Source organism: Pogoniulus pusillus, chromosome 21 (genome assembly GCF_015220805.1).
Source record: "Pogoniulus pusillus isolate bPogPus1 chromosome 21, bPogPus1.pri, whole genome shotgun sequence".
Lineage (NCBI taxonomy): Eukaryota > Metazoa > Chordata > Aves > Piciformes > Lybiidae > Pogoniulus > Pogoniulus pusillus.
The window spans coordinates 14,821,831-14,841,316 of record NC_087284.1 but is presented as its reverse complement, the minus strand read 5'-3'; the positions used below and the strand labels follow the sequence as shown (position 1 = coordinate 14,841,316).

The window sequence follows — 19,486 nt, the reverse complement described above, 5'->3', positions numbered from 1 at the left end:
GTAGTTTTACTTATGCAACCATAGGGATGACATGAGGAAGTGGGACAAAAAAAACCACTTCAGTCTTAGCTGTGTGAGTCTGAATTACAAGGAAAATCTCCTCAAAGGATGCTATCCTAGTTTCCAGTGGAAAATCACTCAAAAAGAGCAGATACTGCTTCTGATCCTCTTGAAGGGACTTCCGAAGCATTTTTACAAGACACAGCTGATTCTGATGATGATTAGTGGAGCTCTGCCTCCAGTCAGGTGGAGGAAAGGGGTAATTTGGTCTTCTGGTCGGTGTGGATCTGATAGCTTGGTAACATCAAACTCAAGAGAGTATAAAGCTTCCGTAGATGCAGGCACACAGTGTACCTTGAAGCCATTAAATTATGAGGGAGTGGAACCCATCTGTATTTGTGGTGCAACAGGGGGATCCCAACAGCTGAGTATGTTTAGAAGCTGAACGCTGGGAATGCAGGTCACAGTTTGCTTTTGCTTGGGGGGGCGTCCAGTATATCTGGAGTCAGCTGCCCCAGAGCTGAAACACAACCCCACCATTTGCCAGCTCCAGAACATCTGCAGTAAGAAGTCTGTTGTGTATGACAAGGTAGTCTCACTTCGGATGAGAATAGACAGTAGCTGATGTATGTTTTATGATGTTAGTTGCTTCTGGGCAAGATGTAGATGATATGGAATAATGGGTGGATAATGTCCAGGAGAGCTGAACCAGCTGATAAATATTTGATACCATGCTGATGTCATGCACACTATATAAGGGAAGGGCTGGCTAGGGCAAAAGATTCTTAGGACTTGTAGTTTGCACTGTAACATTAGACGCTTCATGTTTCCAAGGGATTTTTGGCTTCTGGATTTGAGGTGTTGAACTCTTCCACTTTGCTGTCTGCTGTGTTTGGAGTGAGGGGCAGGGGATGATGATGTTTTTTTCTTGCTTGCTTTTGCTGGCTACTTGGCTCCTGCTTTTGCTGTGCTGCCAAGTAGGCTGTTATGGTATTGTACATTGTATTAGTTCTTTAAACTCTGCTTATCTCAGCCCACAGGGCCTTTTGTGTTTCTTCTGCTCCCACGCGTGGGAGTGTTTAAAAATACCTCCCTTCATCAGTGAAGGGTGGAGTCCTATCTCTTTATCCTTCCATTTGTTCTTGATGCACTGTCAGAGTATTTTAGGGTGGTGTATGATTCCAGATAAAGGCATAAAGGTGAAAGAGAAGTCGTGCTTGCTCTTTGTCCTGTTACTTGTTTAAGTGCAGTGAGTGCTGGGGTTATTTGCACATGGGTGCTCTTTGGATACTTGCTGCAGAGGCATGATTCATTTTTCCATCTAACCCTCCACCTAAATGAAGGAAGAGTGTTTCATGCCCTGCTCTGTAATAGAGGCAAGGTAAGGCCATTAAGAAGACAGAATAAGACCTGAAAAATGGAGGAGTGCTGTCATGCAGTTGTATTCAGCCTGTTCTTGTTCTGTTTTTGTCTTCACAGTGTTTGCTATGACAGAGCTCCTTGGTACCCTACAGCTTTAACATTTGTCCTGTCGGCCTTGTGGCATGGTATCTATCCTGGATATTACTTTACATTTCTCACTGGAATCCTTATCACACTTGCAGCCAGAGCAGTATGTACCTTTCATTGTTCTCTTCTAAGGCCTATACTAGATGCTATCCAGCTGTCAACTGCAGGGGCCACGCTGGCATAGTCAAGCAGCTTGTGTCTGCTGTGAGCCTACTTCCGTGCCTTTCCGGGGTTGAAGTTGACAGATACTTTCTGTATTGATGCTCATTACAAAGTACTCCCAGCAGCTGCAACCAACACCAATTCTTCACATGCCGCAATGCTGACCTTGGCTGTCAGAGGAAAAATTGCTTGTGAGTGTACAGCTGGTAGTGCCACCAGCAATGTCCATGCAGTTAAATCTGCTTGGGATTCCAGGTTAAACCTGAGTCCAGATTTCTGTGTAGTCAGGTCAGCACAGTTTTCACAAGAGGCTGTTACAGGTTGAAACATAGCCCAAACTTGAACTCTTTTATGTAGATGCAATTGAAACCTTAAACAGGTCTTTCTGATTGTGGACCTCACCTTGGGTAGAGTCACCAAAGACATAACAGGCTTTTCTGTGTGTCCCTATTGTTAAATTTGTCACTGCTGATGTTTCAGACTGAACCAGCCAGTCAGGCAGGGCCAGTAAACACCACTGTGGTTTGACTAAGGATAAATTAACCAGATCAGTTTGAAAGGTCAATTAAACTAGTGACCAATATTATTAATCACTATGACTTGAGCAGATTGCTGAGCATGTGGCCTTAATGTGTGCTTTGCCTCTCACGTATGAAGTTTTTGTAGATGCAAAGCTAAACCAGCATCTCTAGGAAACATCACACACTTGCAGGTGTAAACACATATTTATTCATTTGAAGTAACTCTTTCACCATTGGTAACCAGTAATAAATAAAAACTAGGAGGAAGGAATACAAAATAATTAACAACTCTCCTCCCCAGAGATATTGTGCCAGTTATCCAGTGTGAGAGTCTGCTTCTGTGATTATGAAAGAGCAAACTTAGGGGACACTTCTCTCTTGGATGCTGCTTGACTGTGAAATCTTGGATATTCTGGTCATTACATATCTATTTTGCTACTCCCAGTGCTTTCTAACTGGTGTATAAACCTTACTGCAGTACTGATACTGATGATAAACGGGGAGTTGTATGCTACCATGTGTCTGTGCAACCTTGCCTAAGAAATTATTATATATAATTTTCTGCTTGCTTTTCCCTAACCTGTAGATAAGAAACAACTGCAGACATTACTTCCTCTCGTCAGTGCCTCTCAAGACAGCCTATGATGTTCTTACCTGGGCTGTCACCCAACTGGCTGTGTGCTATACTGTTGCACCGTTTGTTATGCTGGCTGTTGAGCCCACAATTAAGTTTTACAAGTAAGTTTGCTTCTCTTAACTATTACTCTCCAGAAAGAATAAAAATACAGGCTTTTGTTAAATAACCCAAACCACACTGAAAAGTGGTTGTCATGTCATCAGTTTTGAAAGGACTTCATACTAGGTGCCTAATAATGTGTGAAGGGTGATCTTGACACTCCTGTAACTTCATGAGGTAATGATAATGATGTCACTTGTGCTTCTCAGTCTTTCTGTGTCCTTAGGTGACTATTCACATACTCAGTTTCTGTCTTCAGAGCAGCTGAGTCTGAACCATTAACAGTGGCCAAAGCAGGAGAGGTTAAGAAGAATGTGAATTGGCAGTAGGAAAGACTGTTATAGTTTGAGGCCACAAGCTACCCAGAACTGGACAACAGAGGAGACTCTTACTCCTTTTAGAGAGTAAGAAGGAAAATACAGCAAACTGATTGGAAGTTTGAAGAGATATTCTATTTACTAGTGCATATATGCAAAAGGCAGTCAGGTAGAATGGATACATCCATAAGTTAAACCAAGTCTATTGGACTAAAACCATCTAGAATCCTTCACCTATTCCACCCTTGGCAGGCATAAGAGTAGGCCATATCTGCCCTCCCCCCACATCTTAGGCCTAGAGGGCCCCAGCAGGCTGCATGACGCAACTCAAAATTCCCTGCCAGCTGGTAGCCATCTCCACCACGCACCATAAGATAAGAAGGGACACGCTCTTCCTGGAGAGAGATGTGCAGGGAGCAGAGGAGAGGAGAGAAGGGAAAGAAAAAAGAGCAGTATCATCCAGGCACTGGCTTAATAAGCGTGACACTGGAAAATGTAATGGAATAACGATATTACAACATCCTGCGATGACCAGATCCGTCCCCTGGGACAGCTCTTGGTCCCTGTAGTTTTCTTAGGGACCCTGAGACCTCTCAAAGTATGACAAGGACTTAATGAGAAAAGATGAGGTTTCCAGCTGCCAGCTGTATAGAACAGATGTGATTGGTCAGCAGGAGAGGAGGAGGGTGCCTGGCAGAGCATTCCTGCTTGAAATGAGTATGCTTTTCTTTTTGAATGCTTCCATAGGAAGTGAGTAAATCCCTAGGCTCCTTAAGAATAAGAAAACACTGGTGTTGCATAGTATATGGAATACACACTAATAAAAATTATTTGAAATAGAGAAGTTGAGAAAATAATTTCTTTCATTCTGCAATGAATTGTCAGCAGAGTAACAGGTTTTGCTTAAGGAGAAAGAATTCCCTCCTCCAACATAAAGATGAAAGTGATAACTGTTCTCAATGAATCTTTTTTTAAGGAGGATGAATTTTGACATTTGTTATTCCTGTTTCTTAACACATTTGATTGCAGCACAGAAAACCTACCATATCAAAATTACTCCAGATCTTCCTTAGTTTCATTCTGTAACATTTTTGGCCCTAGTGACTCTCAACGTAGTTAACATTTAACATTAGAGACTGTTAAGCAAGGAAATTGTAGGCCCCTGGACCAGGGCATGATTTTTTTGAGCACTGTGCACCTAACAGTGGTGTTAAGCACCTTAGATGGATAATAACAACTATGGAAAGAAGCATATCTGTGAGGTCTCTTCCAACCCTGATGATACTGTGATACTGTGATAAATGGGACCAAAGAAAGGTGTGAGTCTGTCATTAAGAGCTGGACCATATTGTTCCCAAATATCATCCTCCCCAAGCTGCCCAAGCCTCACATAATTGTTTTAAGTATTTTTTTTAATCCCTGTTGAAGCTCATATATACTGAATTATTTTAAATAGAACTATTCAGTACGTAATAGTGATCAACTAAAGATACCTGAGAAGTTGCCTTCAAAAACACAACCCTTCTGTAAATATCATTACCTGACCTTTACCAGTTAAAAGTCAAGCATTTTGATTTATTTCAGGTCTCAACACTTGAAATTACTTTTTCCCCACACTATTTATTTATTAAACTTGTTAATTTTTTTATATGCTAAGCATGAAGGATGTCACTTCGGAACGCAGCTTTTTTTTCTAACATGAAAAGGGAGATGGACTGAATAAGTCTGGGAATGAATTCCATGCGTTTATCTGAACTGTCAGGATTCAGATTCAGGAGTTTGTCAGAACTGATGCCAGCAGATACCAAATGCAGAGGCTGCATGAGATTCTGGTCAATGAATATTGACCAGATACACACTTCCTCCATTCATCCCTCAGCACTAAATTCTTCATGAACCTACTGAGGTTGCACAATTCATGTCAATACCAATAAAAACCTAATGCTCTCTTTCTGCTTTTGTTCCCAGGTCTATGTATTTTCACATGCACATTCTAAGCATCCTGGTGTTGCTTGTGTTACCGATGAAACCTCAAGCCCACTCCGTAAGAAAGCCTCAGAATCAGGCCACGCAGAACTCTGTTAAAAGCAAAGAGAAATGATTCCTCCAAAGAAAATTGCCAACTTTGGGAAATTGGATTATTGCATTGGAAACCAACAATGAAGAAGGAAAATGGGTGGAATGAGGGTCAGAAGTACAAGCCAAGTGGCATTTTTATTGGTTAGTTTAAAATCTTACTGGACAGGGCAGATGAGAGCCTGAATGATCGTCTTTAAAATTACTCCAGTTGGCAGAGATTTTACAGGCAACGTTTACAGGCTCATGGGGCATTTTTTTTTTAAATATAAATATTTTTATGATGTTTTTTTATATATTTAAACTTTTTTCACACAGGCATTTTTGCTCTTTTACAGAAATATGCAATTATTAATCAATAATTTTATGATCAGAGGGACAGGAAGCACCTAGCAAAGAGTTAGAGCAGCTGCCTGATAGCCTGGTGCTGTGGACAACTGGCTTGGGATGTTTTTCATCTTCTAAATGTGGAAAGAGATGGTGTAAGTGGAAAACTATGGACATGGGGTTGCTCAAGGTGCTGGCACTGACTTCTGCCTCTGTGGGGAAAATAGGGAGGAGAAGGGATTTCCTTGGCAGTCTCCAGAGCAGGGACTACAGCCTGAGCTTGGCAGCAAGGGTATTTCACATCCTACTATGTGATGCCTGCTGGTTATGAGGGCAAGACAAGTCCCTTGGGAGTAGGTGAATAGGTGTTTGGGAGCACTGGTAACTGGTTAAGCCAAAAATCTAAAGTCAGGTAAAAGCAAAATGGAAGAGAAGGGCAGGGGGAAACCTAGAGTAAAAGGAGAGACATAGACGCTGTGATCTGTAGAGTTGTGCTTCTCTAATGATGCAGCTGGTGTCATTGCTACCTACATCAGCCTTACTTTGCAGTCTTAGCACGATGCAGCACTTCCATTTGAGTATCAAAATAAATGAGGAGCTGTGCAGATTTTTGTCTTTTAAAGCTTGCAGTTACAGGTTAGGTCTGAAAATTGTTTGTAATGGATCAAGCTGCTCTATTGAAAACCATCCTCTCTTATGGAGGGGTGACTTTCCAGCAGGGTAACACTAATATGCTACCTGAACAGTAATTACCATAGGTATAATAAATCATTCTCCACAGAATATTGTGATGTGATAGAACCATCAGCACAATAGTGAAGACCAAGTCCTTGTATGATCATGTGTCTTAGCATATGGATGCAAGTTTCTTTGCTTGTAAATTCCTTGGCTTACAGGGATGTTTTGAGGCGTAATTTCTACAAAGCTTGTTGTACCTTGAGATAACCTGCTGCAAAATGCTGTGTCAGGTTTTTCTATTTCACTTACTTTAAAATCCACTTACCCCAATACAACAGACTGGTATGAGACATCAAAAACAACTGCATTTCAATGACTGTGTGTCCAGGATTGTTTTTATCAGGATTTTGTAGGAGAAAATCCCTTGTTACAGTGCTGGTGTTGTTTTGTGGTTTAACTGATGTGTGATTGAGCAAAGAATCTGCTAGTTATGGCATTTGGATTTTTGTGTCAGATTAAGATTTTGCAGGATCCTAATGTTTTGGGAAGAAACAAGTTGGTGAAACCAAAACAAGTTACAAAAATGTCTGGTTTTTTATTTTTGGTTGGTTGTTTTTTTGGGTTTGCTTTTTTTTTTTCCCCTCTAGTGGGAAATTTTTTGTTCTGTGACCACCTCACAATTTAGAGCATAGATCATGGGAAAGTTTATTTGATATTTATTTAGAAGGCAAGATGGGAGTAAAAGGTTGATCTGAATAAAGAAATTGCTTTGTGTCACTGCCTGGCATTATTAATCACAAGTGTCTGCTGTGAAAATGGGTGAATGGGCACGAAATCCCTTGCACTTGAGATGTCTGCTGGATACTGCAGAGCAGCTGGGCTTTACATCCTGCTCCTGCTGAAATGGTGGCAGGGTGGCCCCTTTGTTTTTGTGGCACCTTGTTTTTAACATAGGCAGTCCTAATTTCTGCTCATGCATGTGTTCTTGTGACAGCAGCCTTAGTTGCAACTTGGGCAGCTAATGTTTCCCTTGAGATCTGGCTGTGCCACTCTTGTTTCTTGTGGAAGGGAACCAGGGTGCATCCCCTGGGACAACAGGGCTTTGGGTGCTGCTGGTGCTGGAATTCCATGGGCTGAAGCCAGACAGTGTTTATCTCTAGAAACTGGAACAAAGTGTTATGAGAGTCAGAAGGAGAACCTGGAAAATTACAGGCCTGACCTCAGTGCCAGGCAAGATTATGGAACAGATCATCTTGAGTGCAATCACAGGGCACCTACAGGATGGCCAAGAGATCAGACTCAACCAGCGTGGATTTAGGAGGGGCAGGTCCTGCTTGACCAATCTGATCTCTTTTTATGACCAGGTGACCCACCTGGTGGACATGGAGAAGGCTGTGGACGTAGTCTACCTGGAATTCAGCAAGGCCTTTGACACTGTCTGCCACAGCAAACTCCTGGCAAAGCTGGCAGCCCTTCACTTGGACAGGCTGGACAGATGCTGCTCTCTGCCCTGAGATCTACCTGTATAGCATGTGCCCTGGTCTGCAGCCCTTCCTCAAACTGTATGTTCAAGAGAGGCCAGATACTATCTGAGGGGTTTCTTTTGTAGTGCTCCTAGTAAGTGGAACTTGCATAACTCTAACACCACCAACCTCTGTTATCATTTGACCTTCTACGATGTGATCAATTCTTCAGGGGTAGTGAGCAAACTCTTGTTCTCCTGTTGCCTTGTTTCAGACAGGAGAAAACAGGAACCACGGGTGTCCACGAGAACTGATCACATGGTTTTAATGTGGTGTGTTAAGTCAGTTGAAATTGAAATGGTCTTTTAGAAACATTGCATTGCAGGGGAACTTGCTGATTGAATTAGTCTTAAACCTAGAGGAGAAACAGAAACTAAAATCTTTGCTGTACTATGTTATTGTGAGCTAGGCAGCTTACCTGGCCAAGCGTGGAGTCCTGCAAGGCTAACACAGAGTGGATTTAAATCACTCTGAAAACATTCCTTTGAAAAAAAGCTGAGAGCTGCTGGTTTTCAGCACACTTGTCTACGTTAAAACTGAGCTAGAGTTTGAGATGCACTTAGGAGAGAGAACTGAATGAAGAATTAACTTTGGTTTCAGCTTAACTATTGGTCTGGTGTCTGAAAAAAGCAACAACTCAGCAATTTCCTCAGTGTACTGGGAACACAAAGTACTTTCTTTTACTGTCCTCGAAGCTGTCCCCCTCCTTGAGTACATTCCTACATGTCCCCTTGGTGCATGCCAAGCACCGGAGGCAGCGCAGAAGTGGGATACAAGGTGGGCAGATATTTCTGGCTGTTCTGTTCTGCATGCACACATTGCACATAGCTGGGATTTTTGCATCACTTAAAATGAGGTAGGTGGGTGGGAAAGCCATTTTTACTCTTCTGGTAGATGCTTGCATAAACCTGCCCTTAGCTCTGTTTGCGCATGTTCAAGTAGGCTTAGGAAACTAGATGTGGAGCCCAGGTTGAAATCTCAAAACTCAGGGAAGTTTACTGGTAAAATTCCTGTGAGTGAAGTCAATGTCTCTGATATTTGAAGCTTTTATCTCCTTATTCCTGGATAGGGAACTTCAGAACAATATGTTACTGGCTGCGGTAGTAAAGGGACTAGATGGAAACTTGTCTTTAAGGATGTGTTACAAAGAATGCCTACAGCCCACATGTTGCAGACAGAGGAGGAGTGTGTGTCTTCTCATCCTTGACCGAAACAAAGTGACATGCGTGGCTGCATGCTCAAATTTTAACTAACCTTCAAGGTACCCTTCTCTCTCCTTATGTTGCTGAACTGATCTGTTTCAGCTGTCAGCGGCTAGCAGCGTTCCAGTGCAGTACCAAGTGGGAAGCCTTGGCTGGCTTCTCAGCGTGAGTATGAATGCACAGTATGTGCTTTAAAAACGCATTCTTTTCTGTGGCGTGAGCTGTTGCTCCCTTTCTCAGAGATGACAGTTACAATATGCGTGAAGCGTTTGGGTTTGCTCTGGCTGGAAGCTGCAGCCTTACGAGTGCCGATGCGAGGTGAAGTGGCAGCGGCTGTGCTCGGTTCCACTTACGAGCAGTGCCCTCTGTGGGTGGCGGGACCTCGGCGAGCACTCGAGTGAAGGTGCTGCAGGGGTGTCAGCAGCTGTGCTAACCCATGTTTCTTACATGTGCATACCAAACGTGCCTGGCTGTGCAGAGGGAGCACAAGAGGCACTGAAGACTAGGTAGCCTGGGAAAAAAAGTATTGCTGCAGGAGGAAATGCTGCCTTGTCGGTAGAAAAGATGTTTCTGTGCCTTAAGAATTTGAGACACACTTTGTTCACCTGACTCTGTGACTCAGTCTGTGGAAGTGAGCCACAGGATAAGGGAGAATCAGTCCTGAGAAGTGCCACAAGACTACCCTCAGCACCCCATTTATTGTCCACCCATAGAGCAGCTCTGAAAGAGAGGCCCTGGGCTGGCCTGGAGGCTTTTCTCTGGCAGGCCTGAGTGATTGAAAGTTTGCTTTGGGCAGAAAATAGCAGAGATAATTGCATAGGTGAGGACCAGAGATACACAGAGATTGCGATAAGGGGCTGCAAGCAGGCAGCTTGTGCCACAAGAAGGAGCAAAAGGCAGGCTTCCAAAGTGCCAACCTTCACATGTCTGCCTCCAGAGATGGTGGCAAGGTTTGCCTGCCAGTTTTGGAGAAGCCCACACTGAGAGACCCCTGTGAGAGTGACTGTCTGCCATGGTGTAACTGCAGAACTGTGTGGCACTGATGGGGTGGACAGCAGCCTCAGAAACTGGGTCAGTTTCTGGCTATGCACCTGTGCCTGACTGGCAGCCCTGGGTGTTTCAGATCCCAGGCTCCCGCTCTTTTCCTGCACCCCAGTGAAATCAAGAGTTGTTCTTAAAATATGCAATGGCATCAAGAATCTTAAGTGTCTTTATATTCACCTTCTGATCTCAGTGTCTTTGAATGCTGCCCATTCAAGCTGTTTCCAGCTGTGAAGGCCAGCAAGGCTTCTGGAAACCACAGCTGCCAGTAAAGCCATTTCCATACTTTGCCCAGTCCCACAGTATGTTTTGCAAATGGTGTAAAGCCACAGTGGGTCCGAGAGCCACGATTTGTACACGAGACACAGCCAGCATGGAGCTCTCTTCACTCTTTCCTGTCCAGAGATTTTGCTGGCAGGAAGAGAGTGGTAGAAACTGCCCAGAGGGTGGGAAGCAGCAGCATTGGTGGCTTTCAGAAAGCTGGCTTCTGTGGAGTGGTTTTGTTTGCAGCCATCCGCGTGGTCCCAGCGGCATGCTACTGGCCTGCCTCAATTAGACTTCTTGACTGATGGCCAGTTTAATGAGCCTATGTACAGAGGGTCATTCAACATGGCAATTATACCTATAAATCTATTTGCAGCAGGGCTCAAATAACCTTTTGCACAGAGTTCTTCATAAAATGACTGTCTGATTAATTAACATTAATTTATCCCCTGTATGGAACCAGATGCAGTCTGTATGAAAGGCTCTGCTCTGATGTGCAGGTGCTGTGTGAACTGGGAGGATTTGGAGATGGGAATGGCTCTGATGTTTTTTAAAGCCTCTCTTTTCGATTATTTTTTCCCTCCTCTTTCTTCCTCTCTCTCTCTCTCTCTCTGGTCCCAGTTGATTAACATTCCAGGGCAGCATCATATAACAGGGGGCAAAATTCAATTAATTGAATATGAAATATTTATAACCCTACTCTATGTGTCTATCAGAGAAGGGTCCTTAATAGATCTTCTCATTAGCATGGACTGGTGACTCACTTCTCTGCTTTCACAGTCATTTGGAATTAAAATCCAATTAATCTAATGTCCCTGTGAATATTATTAAACTATTTGAAAGACTGCATAGAGGAGATATGAGGCAGGGGGTGAGGGGCTAAGAGAAGAAGGGGGAATATGTCTTGAGCTCATGAAGATTTATTTCTTCTCTGTTAAACATGTAGTCTAGAAAGACTAATTCCCTGTTTTCTGGAAAATGGATAGCTAATTCTCGATACCAGAAGACTGAAAATGGAAAAATAACTTGCTTTTTACAAGCAAAACTGTGTTGTCTTTCAACAGGTAAATAAATGCCCCTACCTCTTCTTGCCTTTCAGGTTGCTTCTACTTCTTTGGTGCTAATGTTAGCCCAAGAGGGTGAACAGATTTACACAGGGTATGTAGGCATCAAGAGACAATTCTGGGGCGCTGTCCCAGCTATTCAGCATCATTCTGCAGCCCTAGCCTGCTAGGCTGGTTCTGTGGCCAGAGATCCCACCTGCCTGTTCTGGGGACCGGGAGGGCACTGCATGTCCCTCATGGCCCTTGCAGGGAATTTCCCTTCCCATGGAAAGAGGAGCGTGGGGAGAGGCGGGATAAGACTGTACCTTTGTGGAGTGAGAACAGTCAGGGCACGTCGATCCCTGGGCTGGGGAGTGCTCCTGCACCATCTCATACGGACATAGCCTAGAGGACTATTTAATTGTTAAATATCTTTGTCTCTTCAGTGGATAGCGTACTGACCTGAAACTCAGTGAGGAGGCATGATCTTAACTATGAATTTCACATGCAAGCTTTGAGTGAGAGGCAAGTTTCTAAATTGAATATTCCCCTAATGGGAATGACTTGAGGACAAAATCCTTTAATGACTCAAAGGAATTCAGAGACTGCTGCAAGAGCACGTAAGTCAGGAGATAAATATTTCTGAGCTGGAGGAATATTCTGCATATCCAGAAACAAAATGTTCCTTTTCTATTTTAAAACCAGTAAATTAAAAGTTGTTTGTTTGATTTAGGTAGTAGCCTATTCCTTTGAACACTGCCCCTTTTATTTTTTTCATGTTTTTCTTTTTCCTTTTAGAAGCTCAGTTGAAGCATTATCACAGAACATAAACACACATTAAAATACGACCATTATACATCCTGGTGTCTTTAGGAAGCCTTATAAAGCCAGACTTCAGAGAGACTGAGCACGCTTTGCTTGTCACAGAGGTACAACCCACGGGAGGCCCTTAGCTGCATCGTAATGCTGCTATACAGACTGCAAACCAGAAGCAAGCAATTCTTGTGCATGTTGGGCAGAGGTCAGGCTCAATCACTCCTTTTCCTTCAGCATGGCTGGAGTTTTAGTCACCCCTGTATAGAACAGTTCCAATTTATTGTGTCTGGCTGTGCTTGTGTGGTACAGTGAAATACAACATGCAAATCTCACTTGTACTGGACTTGATGCAGCAAATAGATCACAGGTGAATGTATGCTTTTTTGTCTATTGAAGGAAATCTATGCCTAATATACCCCCTTCTGTTATTGTAACCCTAAAAATTTTCCTTTCAGAGTTGCTTAAAATCTCATCAGCAATTTGGTTTGGTGTTCATCTGCATTAAGTAGCTGGAGTCAAACCTGGCAGAAACATATTCCCATCAACAATAAATGTGAGTGAGAATCCTCTTAATTCAAAATACAGGTTTTCAGGGAGCAGAAAGCAAGAATCGGAATCTTAACCCTCTTCACTCTGGAGAAACCACAGTACCTGTAGCACCTCACAGGACAAACCCAGAATGCCCTGTTTGCCTGCTGAAAGCTGCTGCCACCACAGAAAGCTGCTGTTTGGGCTTGATAGCTTTGTATACCTGTTTTGTCTGCTTGTCTACCGGTCTATGTTTATTTATTTACCACTGCTCACCTGCTGTGATAGATATAGGGAGGTGACTGAATCTGAGCTACAGGTTTAAAATTTTATTAGCTAAGGATCTAATTGGGTTTGCTTTTGATATTAAAAGAGATTGATTGTGGCAAAACTCTTGAGTACAATCAAATTAAGGGAAGGAACAAGTTTTTCTTTTCTGCAACTCTGTGCTTTTTCTGCAGCTGCTTGCTGAATGTTGTCCCCATTTTCTTCTTTGTTTTCCATCCTCTCCAGAGATAAATGTGGTAGCCCTTCTCAGTGGCTTCTCTCTTCCTTTGTCTGTTGTTTATGGTCTATGTCCTAGCTTAGGCTCCAAGCCCCAGCGGTCAGGGACAAATAGTCTTCATTGCCCTTTTCCCTGGGATCTTTGCAACAGGAAAATAGAGACAAAGGCAACATAAAGTGCACTTGTTCTGTGCTGTGAAGATTGCGCTCCCACTTCGTGCTGGTATAAAATGACTGCTGCTGCTGAAGGGCAGTTGAAAATCAAATCTCTGGCTTTTCTTTCAATCTTCTGTGGTGCCCTGCACACTTCAGGCACTGTATTAATCATTATAATTTCTTCCACATTGCCACTTTGTCTGTGAGCTTCCTTTGAGCAGCATTTTCTGTTTTGTGCTCTCTTCCAGCAGGCTCCAGCTTTTCTGGAAGTGGCTGCCTGAACTCTTTCCCAGGGCGAGGGTATGCCAGCCAGTGCATCAATCCACTTTTGTTTTCATTATGCCAGCTTCCTGTGAAGTTTTCAAATTAATTTTAATGCCTCCCTCAACTTTACGGGCTATAAAAAGACCTTGGTTCTGCCTACCTTGGTGAACTGGGACCTGTTCAGGAATCCAGTGGATGCTTTTGACTTGGTGCCGGGGTAGCTGTTTCCTCTGCCTGCATTCAGCGGGTTCCTGGCACTATCAGTCCAAAAGCATCCGGACTCTTCCCCAGCACCTCCTGGGTCAGAGAATGGAGCTGTGCTTCAGATGTCACACCCCTGCCTCACACTGTGTGGGGTTGGGCAATCCCAGCAGGGCAGTCCTGAGCCTTGTGCCTGTGTCCCTGTACTTGGCCAGTTTATTGGAGCTGGGGTTGTTCCACAGAAGGCCAGCAAAGCTGAGAGAGGGAATTGTCTACATTGTGTGCTAAGTCAGGGGTCTATGACTCGTAGATGCTTGAGGTTCTGTGGATAACTGCCAAGAACTCTGTAAGAAAAAGGCAAACCTTTGCTAGCCTTATATTTGTGATGTAAGCATCTTCACTGCCAGTGGCCTGCAGATCAAAAAAGGAAGCTCACCATGGGCCATGATGTCCGATTGTGCTGGGTATCTCTCTTCCTGCTTCTCACTTAGCTCTCTGCTAAGTATCTTTAAGAGTTCCCCTTTCCGAAGAAAGTGTGTGGTAAAACTGTCTAGAGTGCATTTGACTTGCTTGCTTGTTTGCTAGGTCTGTGCTTCCAAGGGGCACCCTCTTCCTTCCTAAGAGCTGTCTCATGGTGACAGGGTTTGGGGGGAAAAAAACAAGCTGCAGAGAAATAACCATCCTGTGCCTCTGGAGGAACAGGCCTATGTCATCCGAGCAGTCAGGAGCTGCAGTAAGTCACAAAGGAGCCAAACAACACTTGGCCCCTTTGTACTGGAGGGAGGTCACAGAAGCAGCACAAATGAGGTTGGGGAAAATCTCTGGAGTTCAGGTGGTCCAGTCTTCCTTGCTGCCATGTAGGTGTGACACAGGAATAGAGAGAAAAGGGAAAAATATTGATGAATGGTCCCACAGTCATATCACTATGTCTAGTTCTTTATTCACACTGTAAGGGACCCTGCCGAAGTCAGAGAAGAGGCACCACAGTGCATGGGTGTTGGATAGAAGACACTGGAGGAGAAATGCCCACCTTTTCCCTGCTTCCAAGTACTTTTCACACTTCTGACATTTTAAATAACAGAAAGGGAAGAAAACTTTCTATTCATGACAAAGGAAGGGAAAAAAACCTGCCAGTTTTCCAAGCAGCTAAAGTACTGTGGTCTCAACTGAGACATTACCTGCTGCATCAGAAGGCTTTCCCCAGTGGGACAGTGAAAGAAGCTCCTCTCTCAGTGCCCACCTGCCCACCTAGTAATCCACAGCCTCAGATAAAGCTGATATTTGGCTGAGACACAGACTATCCTTTTTGTTTTTTCCTTTTTCACCCCCAGCATCAGCCTGCAAATGATGATACCTTTTCAGCCCTGGTATTATTACCCATATGGATGGCACCTTTAGTGCATGGTATTCATTGCTATAATAGTTGCACCTGTGTATAGCATGAGCTGGAGCTGTGGCAGCTGTGGGCTGTAATTGCAAAGCATTATTTTCTGTTTCTCCCTGAAAGCTTTTTTTCCCCCTTTCTTGTTGTTCCTGTGAAGGTCCATTTATAATGACTGCAGACCTCCTTCTGTGTGCAGGGCTTCCTCTTCCTATTACAGCTATTTCTATATGCTGGAGTTCTTCAGAGAGCACCTATGCAAGTGCATGTACTGTCTCACATGGACATGCACCCAGCAGCCTCTACATGCAGTGCCAGGGCTGGTCAGGGTGCCTGCTGCAGGACTCAGTGCAGTGTGGCTGCACCTGCCATCACTACCACTGCACTGGACAGTCAGCTTTTATGTGACTTAGCACAGAGGCTCTGAGATGATTAATTCATTTGTTCCTTGAATGTTCTGCCCCTGAGTGCTTGCATTGCTGTGAATCAATTTACTACTTCTAGGCCTGGATTAATGCAAGTGCCGATGGAGCATGCACAGGAGGAAGGAGGGGGATGGAGCTGGGGGTGTAGGGAGATATGCAGAACACAGAGAGCAACTCTTAGAAATGAAAAATACAGAGACAGAGCGCTTTGAAAACAAAATTTGTTCGTTTGTTTCTCAGTGCTCTTAGTTATCATGTTAAATTCAGTTCACTGAAAGGCAACCAGCCAGGCAGTGTTTCAGGTTGTGCCTTATAAATCAAGGCTGTAGCAAGGAATTTGAAATGTCTATTGACACTGGCTGTTCTCTTACCTCCTGCTGTAATGAATTCATGTCTGCAGACAACAGACACAATTATTATGGAAATTGCACACACACACACACAAACACTCAGGAAAATAGGACTTCTTTTCAGAGCTCCTGCTTTACCACTCCTAGGCAGGCCTCCAGCACCTGGCTGGGCTGTCACAGCTGGTGGCAGGATTTTGCCCAGCTTCTCAGGCAGCTGCTGTAGGATGTCACCTATGGTGCGCCTTGAGCTAGGGGTGCCACTGCCTCCTAACCCCACTCCCTAAGGCAAGAACATGAAAGATGGGTGTCCAGATCCAGGCTGAACAGCAGGGCAGCAGCACAGCAAGTGTGGAAAATAAGCAGGCATCCACCAGCCTCTCTGAGAAAGGTTGTTGTAATTAAATAAACAAAGAACAAACCCTACTAAGTCTTCAAGCACAAAGTGTGATGCTGTGGTGAGAAGAACCATGGAATAGTTTTGATTGGGAGAGACATTTTAGATCATCAAGACCAGCTATTAACCCAGCACTGCCAAGTCCGCCACTAAACCATATCCCTCAGCACCACATCTATACGTCTAGGGATGGTGACTTAACCACTTCCCTAAACAGCCTGTTCAGTGCTCGATGACCTTTTGCTAATGAACTTTTTCCTAACATACAACCTGAATAAAACCTTCCCTGTTGTTACTTGATGCCATTTCTTCCCTCGTAATTTGGGAGAAGAGACTGACACTCACATCCTACATCCTCCTTTCAGGTAGTTGTAGAGAACAAGAAGGTTGCCCCTGAAGCCTCCTTCTCTCTAGACTGAGCAACTCCAGTTCCTTCAGCTGTTCTTCATAAGACTTGTCCTCTAAGCCCCTCAAAACCTTTGTTCCCCTTCTCTGTACACGCTCCAGCGCCTCCTGTTGTTATAGTGAGTGGGCCTGAAACTGAACAGAGAATCCAAGCTATTCAAATTTGCAGTCTTCAAAGAGTGAGTGAAGAGGACTGGTGAGCTGAAAATGTAAGCAATCCTTGTGCCTTCTCCAGACTCCCTCACCAAAATCCTTCTCTTTCAGGCTTGCAAACGAAGCCTTCTGTTAGGGGTGTAGTGACACTCCACACCTCACAGTGGGTAGGGAGAAGCAGGACAGTTTTCCTGCACACACACACTAGTACTTTGATGCAGTGAGGTAAGTGGTGTGGGAAGGATCTAGAGAACAGGTCTTGTGAGGACCAGCTGAGGGAGATGGGATTGTTTAATCTGGAGAGAAGGAGGCTGAGGGGAGACCTTCTCACTCTCTACAGCTACCTGAAAGGAGGCTGGGGCAGGGGGAGAGCTCTGTCTCTTCTCCCTAGTCATAAGTGATAGGATGGGAGGTGGTGGCCTCAAGTTGCACGTGGGAAGGTTTAGGTCGGATGTTAGATGAAAGTTCTGGGCTGAAAGGGTTTTCTAATGCTGGAACAGGCAGCCGCCAGAGGTGGTTAAATCCCCATCCCTGGGCCTTTTAAAAAGACAAATATTGTGCTAAGGGACATGGTTTAGCACCAGACTTGATATGGTTAGGTAACGGTTGGACTCGATGATCTTAACAAGGTAATTTCCAAGCAGGATAGTGCCACGATTCTTAGCCGTAGGCTCGGCGCTGGGAAAAGGAGCGGCGAGCGGTGCCCGGCGCAGGGCCTGCGCGGTACCGCTAGGTGGCAGTGTGCCCTCAGGAATACAGTCGCTAGCGTTGGCAAGCCCCAGCCGGCAAACGCGCGGTCGCGGCCCTGCGGCTGAGACCTTTCTTCCTCTCTTACCTGCTTTTTCACAGGTAAAGGTAGAAGTATTCAGCTTTCTGTTTTCTGCCTGTGCATAATGAACCCAGAATATTTCCTTTCTGTGCCTAGAAGTAGACACGAGCAGACCTTCAGCTCGCCAGCAGGTTGGATAGGAGACAGGGATATTTTGCTGCCCTGTCAGCTGCTGACATACAGTCACAGAACAGTTTGGGTTGGAAGGGACCTTTGAAGATCATCTGGGCCAATGCCCCTGCAGTGACCAGAGACGTCTTCAATCAGATCAGGTGGAGGAGAGCTGCGTTCCACCTGACCTGGAATGTTCTCAGGGACAGCACACCTATCACCACCCTGGGCAGCCTGTGCCCTTGTCTCGCCACCCTCGTAAAAACTATCTCCCGTGTGCCTGCTCTAACTCTCCTCTCTTCAAGCTGAAAAGTGTCGCTCCCTGTCTCAACAGACAGAGCTAAACAAAAAAGTCTGTCCTCAGCTTTCTTATCAGCCCTTTTAAGGACTGAAAGGCTGCAGGAGGGTCTCCCCAGAGCCTTCTCTTCTCCGGGATGAACATCACCATCTCCCAGCCTTTCCTCACAGGAGAGGTGTCACAGCCCTCTGGTCACTGCTGCGGCCTTCCGCTGAAGCTGCTCCAACAGATGCACTCTCATTCCTGTGCTGAGGACTCCGTAGCTGCAAGCACTACTTCAGGTAAGGCCTCACCAGAGCAGAATAGGGGCAAACAATCACCTCTCTGCATCCTGCACTGCTTCCAAAGAGGCAACAGTGGTCATTACAGAGTGGTGATGTTTGTTCAGCAGCTTACCCGGCTGAAACTGGAATCTAGTGTGGGGTTGATGAGTTTCCACCTCATTTTGTTCATTGCCGTGCCTCTTGGCCTTCCCAGCTTGTTTGCTTTGAAAGAAATGGTTGTGGCCAGGAGGAGGTTGCTCTCTTCTCTCAGGTGGCCAGCACCAGAACGAGAGGACACAGCCTCAAGCTGCACCAGGGGAAATTTAGGCTTGAGGTGAGGAGAAAGTTCTTCACTGAGAGAGTCATTGGACACTGGAATGGGCTGCCCGGGGAGGTGGTGGAGTCGCCGTCCCTGGGGCTGTTCAAGGCAGGATTGGACGTGGCACTTGGTGCCATGGTCTAGCCTTGAGCTCTGTGGTAAAGGGTTGGGCTTGATGATCTGTGAGGTCTCTTCCAACCTTGGTGGTACTGTGATACTGTGAAATCCTTTCCTAAGCCAACAAGACAAAGCCTGGAAGTCTTCCTTGTGGTGAGGAAGACCTTCACCTGAGTTTAAAAAATTATACTTAGTCTTTGAACTTCCCCCTATTGCTGCTCACCTCTTTCTGTGTGCTGGGTAACTCAGTTAGAGGCAGCTGTAAATAGAGAATTCCATTTACTTGGAAAGTGTATCTGTATTTTTTAATAGATTTCTTACTTGAGTTAGTGCCATGGTCTAGTTGACTGGATAGGGCTGGGGGATAGGTTGGACTGGATGATCTTGGAGGTCTCTTCCAACCTGGTTGATTCTATGATTCTATGGCTTGGAAGGCAGACTGAAGCACCGAGTGCGAGCTATCTTTACTGGTGGATTTGTGTGACTGCAGCGTTTCTGTGCCTGTATTTTGGAGAGGAAATATTAAAGGATGGATGAGGCATACGGAGTTTGATCATGATCGAGCAGTTCTTA

The 19,486-nt window shown here is 44.8% G+C and overlaps 1 protein-coding gene across 2 annotated transcripts in view; it reads left to right on the top strand.

Moving 5' to 3' along the window:
• Positions 1 to 7,103, top strand: part of MBOAT1 (membrane bound O-acyltransferase domain containing 1) — a 62,700-nt gene extending 55,597 nt beyond the window's left edge. For both annotated transcript variants that reach the window (XM_064161052.1, XM_064161054.1), the window contains exons 11-13: positions 1,480 to 1,612; positions 2,779 to 2,930; positions 5,214 to 7,103. In XM_064161052.1, coding sequence (XP_064017122.1) covers positions 1,480 to 1,612; positions 2,779 to 2,930; positions 5,214 to 5,346 — 418 coding nt within the window. In that variant the 3' untranslated portion in view covers positions 5,347 to 7,103. The remainder of the gene's footprint in view (positions 1 to 1,479; positions 1,613 to 2,778; positions 2,931 to 5,213) is intronic.
• Positions 7,104 to 19,486: the final 12,383 nt, after the last annotated feature.